Source organism: Mizuhopecten yessoensis, unplaced genomic scaffold, assembly GCF_002113885.1.
Source record: "Mizuhopecten yessoensis strain PY_sf001 unplaced genomic scaffold, ASM211388v2 scaffold4119, whole genome shotgun sequence".
NCBI classification, from domain to species: Eukaryota; Metazoa; Mollusca; class Bivalvia; order Pectinida; family Pectinidae; genus Mizuhopecten; species Mizuhopecten yessoensis.
The window spans coordinates 136109-141903 of NW_018405385.1; the positions used below are offsets into that span (position 1 = coordinate 136109).

General features: G+C 35.6%; 1 protein-coding gene across 2 annotated transcripts in view; it reads left to right on the top strand.

Annotated features, from left to right (window-relative positions):
• The window catches only part of LOC110448530 (long-chain-fatty-acid--CoA ligase 5-like), a 43751-nt gene that overhangs the window by 16707 nt on the left and 21249 nt on the right, over positions 1–5795 (top strand). For both annotated transcript variants that reach the window (XM_021494810.1, XM_021494811.1), the window contains 3 exons: positions 1362–1476; positions 2074–2141; positions 5343–5444. In XM_021494810.1, coding sequence (XP_021350485.1) covers positions 1362–1476; positions 2074–2141; positions 5343–5444 — 285 coding nt within the window. The remainder of the gene's footprint in view (positions 1–1361; positions 1477–2073; positions 2142–5342; positions 5445–5795) is intronic.

Here is a 5795-nt window from a genome sequence, read left to right on the forward strand (position 1 = left end):
GGGGGGGGGGAGTAATAAAGAATTTAAGGATGTCAGTGTCAGTTTTCTGTAAAAAAAATAATGCAAATTCCTAAGAATACGCTGATCATGAAAATGATTGTACCCAGTTGAACAGGGGGAAGTAACCCCAGTGTTTATTTATTAATCAGGTGTTTGTGCCAGCTTGTGTTGAGGTGAACTCAGCCATTGTTTTATCACACGGCCAGATAATCAATACCCCTGTACTGGGATAGAGAATGATGAGGACTGGGCTGTTAAACTCAATTTGATGAAATCAATAGTTAAGCATGCAAAGGATCATACCACCAGTATTTGAGGGCCAAGTTTTTAGTTTCAAATTAATATTCTATTGGCAGCTGTATCCCTTGGCCCCAGAAAGAAGACAATTCATTTGGGAACTTTCTCCAGTCCTACAAGATCAATCAATAGCTGTTTCTGGTGTATAACAGTACCTCTTGCATATGTAGCAGTCATATTTAAAGCAATCTACTAACATTAGCACCCTGTTGGTACTGTCCTCCGTATCAAGTCTTTACCAAGAATAGCATTGGCAGTTTCCACAATTTTGACATAAAGAGTTTCTGTTGGAACTACTTTTCTTTATGTCGCTTTATAATGAACTAACAGACATTCAGTTATTTTGTGCTAGAGCATCCTCCCTAAATGATGAAATTTCTCTGTTGATTGATGTCTTTTAAAAAACAATTTCCTTAACATATTTGTTTTTGTGATGGTAGAATTGAAATATAGGTAGTGGAGACTTGTGCTTTGGTTGTCAAGTATGTAATAATTCGGACATGTTGCAAATTAAAATCTATTCATTTGTATTTCAGGTTGTTTAATCTGTTTCAACTGCATGTTATGTTAGCTTGACTTAAATTCATTACAGTAACTGTCTATAAGCATGATTGACATTAGGGTATTGCCCATTCTTGAAATTTCAGGGGTTACATGCTTATGTGCTCTTCACTCATAAAATTTGTTATGAAGAAACCAAAGGCTCTGTACACCATACTTTGTGGATGATACAAATAGACTAGTTTGATCCTTTGATGAAACCCAATCAAACAGCTTATCGCATGCCTTCAATTTTGACATGACATATTCCAGGATTGCAGAAAATGTAAGTAGGAGTGTAACCCCTGGAATTATGAGTATGGGTATTGCTAAGGCCAGAAAGACGACTACATAATAGTTTGTGACCTGTGACATCAAGGTATTGCTAGCTCAGAAGAAGAAGACTTACAATCTGTGTCATAAGGGTTGAACCAGAATGAAGACCATCAGTCTGTGAAATTTGGGTATGAAGATTGTGGAACTCAACCCTCAGCTTTCAGTAAACCTTTTTCCTTTTTTTTCAGGGAAAAGACAGAGCCAGAATTTCCAAACTGTGTAAGGATGGACAGCTTATTACAGAACCAGGTGATGGTGTCACAACACTGTACGAGGCATTCAAAAGGGGTGCCAGACTATCTAGTAAGTAATCCCAGGCCTCATAGCTTCTGTTTGTCAAACCCACCCTAAAACTAAAGGTTGGCCATTTACAGTGTGAGGAATAAGAACCTTGTTTTCTACATAATTGTGTGATATTTGTTAGTGATAGATCATGGTGGTACCTGTGTCTGGCTATTTCTTATATTATATTGGACCTATATAGAGGCTGTGTTTGACCAATGCTATTAGTAGATTTTCTTTTCATGATTTTCCATATCTAGATCTATGAAATATGTATGAAGCTGTAATTGATCCCTGAGTTCTGTGAAATATTATAAAAGTAATGAAGTACTGCCCATAGAACCTGATTAGTTCATATCCGTATCGGCTAGGAGTGTCATCGGTCAGGTTTCAACAATATTGGCAATATATTTGAATTTTAATAATTCCAGTTATCTGGAAAATGTGACTTGTGTATAGATATTAATGAGTGTATTTGATGAATGTTTGGATCATTATAAACACAGCTAAGGTTGCTGCTGCTTTCTCGCTGGTATCTGACAGTTAGAAAAACTATATTATTTTGCCCTTTGTGACTGTGAATTGATGTCATGGTTATACTCTGTTTTTGCCTTACAGACAATGGTCCGTGTTATGGCTGGAAGCCCAGCCCAAAGGAACCTTATACATGGTTCTCCTACAATGATGTAAGTACGCATCCTTAACATCTACTTCATCATCAAAGCTGCTTGATCAACTTACAGACTCTCACAACTAAGTCATTGATTCACTTTTGTACTCTATTAAACAAATAAACCATGCATCTTCTTCTGGGTTGTCACAACTAAATCATCTGTATAATTTGGTGCAATGTCTACAAAGTTGAGGTCTATTACTATAACCCTACAATAGAATTGTGTGTGGTTTATACAAGAATAACCCTGTCTGTCCATCCATCTGTAGACATGTGTGTTTCTAAGCCAAGTCCCTAGTCCTTAAAACGTCTGCCTGACATAATCACATTACTTGTGCAAGGACCAAGCACAAGCATGCTTGCCTTTCAAGTTTCATTTTGCAACCTGAAACGTCATTGACCTAAAAAGTTGTCATGGTTTTGTTTAGTGGGTGGATTTCATAGTTCATTGTCATACACAAAAGTGTAATGGGATGGTTTAAGTTAGTTGGTGGTTTACATTTCTAGATATTTTATTATGTATTTGATTGTGTGAAACATGTACTGATAAAATAGAAGGGAAGAAGCACGCCCTTAAGGAGCTGCTTATTATAAGATAGATACCAAAAGTATGCAGGGTGACCACTTAATGGTAAAGATAAAATATCCTGGGTAGGATATTTAAAAACATGGCTTGGAAATAATGTGTCTACCCATGGCCATTATGTACAGATAAACATTCCAAAATGGAACTTTTACTTTTTCGCCAGGAGTAGTAGGCATGCTTGTAGTAAGTGATATGACCTTAAGTAGAAAACACAATACTTACAAGGATGTAGAGGGTTTATAACTTTGTTTGGGGGAATCATGTTTACATGCAGAAATACAGTTATATATAGGTGTGTAGAGAGTACTTAAATTGTTAAAAGATTTGTAAGGAAGTGTAGGGCTTACTGGTACATTGGTGTATGGGGGAATTTATAAACATGTAAGTCAGATAGTGTAGGGCTTATATTGGTGTATAGGGTAATTGATAAACATGTAAGTCAGGTAGTGTAGGGCTTATATTGGTGGATAGGGGAATTGATAAACATGTAAGTCAGATAGTGTAGGGCTTATATTGGTATATAGGGGAATTGATAAACATGCAAGTCAGGTAGTGTAGGGCTTATATTGGTGGATAGGGGAATTGATAAACATGTAAGTCAGATAGTGTAGGGCTTATATTGGTATATAGGGGAATTGATAAACATGCAAGTCAGGTAGTGTAGGGCTTATATTGGTGGATAGGGGAATTGATAAACATGTAAGTCAGATAGTGTAGGGCTTATATTGGTATATAGGGGAATTGATAAACATGCAAGTCAGGTAGTGTAGGGCTTATATTGGTGGATAGGGGAATTGATAAACATGTAAGTCAGATAGTGTAGGGCTTATATTGGTATATAGGGGAATTGATAAACATGCAAGTCAGGTAGTGTAGGGCTTATATTGGTATATAGGGGAATTTATAAACATGTAAGTCAGATAGTGTAGGGCTTATATTAGTGAAAAGAGGGTTGAATACAGCTTTTTGGGAGTGTAATAGTGCAAATAGTAATTGAGCTTCTATGGGTAAATTTGACTTACAAGGGTGATTCAAATCTAAATTTCATAGAATTGATACATATAGGTTTTACTGGATGTATAATAAAGTGTTATGTTGTACATCACTAGAATTAAAGTGCTTTTGTTTCTACAGTTTAACATTGAGAGTTCCTTCCTAAGTCAGACTAATACATGTAAATAGCTTCACTTCCTTGATTTGATTGATGCACACTTGAAGTACACATTATGCATTAAAATTAGTAAACCAGGATCTAAACAAAATTATTTATGGAGGTTCACAATTTGTATTTACCGGTACCTCTTATTCAGTTGCAGTATCCTGCTATAGCATCCTTTCCAAATGCTAAAAAAAAGAAACATTTTAAAGGTTTACAATTGTTAACTGTTTCTCATTGTAACATCAGTCTCACTGTATATATATAGCTTATAATAGAAGCATAGTTGACATTTGACTGCAGTTTATGACGTGTGCATACTTTTAAAACTACCTGGTCATAAAAGATGAATAATTTAGATAAGAAATTCAAACCATGTTTTTTCCTATACTATAAATTTAAGTATTAAACTGCTTTCCTTAGCATTCTAAGTGAACCAACTAGCTCCGATCGACATTTATATTGCCTAAGATTGCAAGCTTTAAAGTAATTTAAGACTTCAAACTGATTATGACTGTCACCAGGTGTAATATACTGTATCTATGTCAAACTTATTTTGTGAAACTGACCAAGTTTTTATTTGTGCATTGGCTAAATATTGTACATGTAATATATTTGAAGATTAGATAAAAGTGCAGTTCTTGGATTTTCTTTCCAATGCATATTTTTTGGGTCAGATTGTAAATTGAATGTTAGAGAATTTGGTTTAATTTAATTATATAGTACATATACTTGCTTTTGAAGTAGAAACTTAAGTTTTGCTGTTATGGCCCTTTATGCGAAATAACTTGTCCAGAAAACTCCGTCTTAACTAACAGGCAGATTTTATTGAACTTCACTTGAATGATCAACTACCAGCATCTGCGGGGGGTATTAGTTATCCACTGGATGACAGTTATAGTTACCCCTTCAATTCCTATTTCAATATTCTTAACTGATCTGATGGGAAGAAAATATAAGAAATCGAGAAAGTGTAAAAGTGTAAAAATGTGCATATGTAAATTGAACAAATGATAACCAGTTTGACAAGAAATGTGCTATTTATACCCAAGGCCCACCCTTGTTACCTAGCAAAGTGTAAACTGAATTATTTTTTGCAATTATAAAGATTTTAGAAACAATAGATGCAGGTAATGAAGAATATATACCATTATACTCGACCTAAGAAATGCGTTATTGTAAAGACGGAAATAGCACACACTGTGGATATCAAAGCTATCCTACTGCATATAGAACTACTTTACCTATAATAGATATAGCATTGTTATATACCTATGATTGAGTTAGTGTTATTGCTCTACTTTCCCTATATCATTACACTGTATACCCTAATCAGCACCCTACAGGTTTTTTCACAGTGTTTGTGTCCGGTAAAACTGGGTATAGAGGTCAGATGTCAAACTAAACAAGGATTTCTGTGAGAATTTGTTATTTGACTCAGTATTAATATTCTTTGTTTTTATTTTGACAAGGTTTTGGTGAAGGCAGCTAACATTGGAGCTGGATTGTTGAAAAAAGGACTGAAAGCATCCAACAAGACATTTGTAGGAATCTACTCCCAAAACAGAGTGGAGGTAAGTTTAACAGAGTGCCACGACAGCTTTATTAGGTCACTTGAGCTAGCTCAAGTGACCTATTGCTATCCGTTTTCGTCCGTCGTCGTCCGTCGTCCGTTAACATTTTACATTTCAAACTTAAAGTCAAGTTCTGCTGGGCCGATTGAACTGAAAGTTGGTAGGAATGATCGCCTCATGGTCCTGACAAAGTGTTGTTATTTTTCGGGTCGATCAGAAATCCAATATGGCCGCCACGGCCGCCATTTTGAAAACCTATTTCAAACTTAAAGTCAAGTTCTGCTGGACCGATTGAACTGAAAGTTGGTAGGAATGATCGCCTCATGGTCCTGACAAAGTGTTGTTATTTTT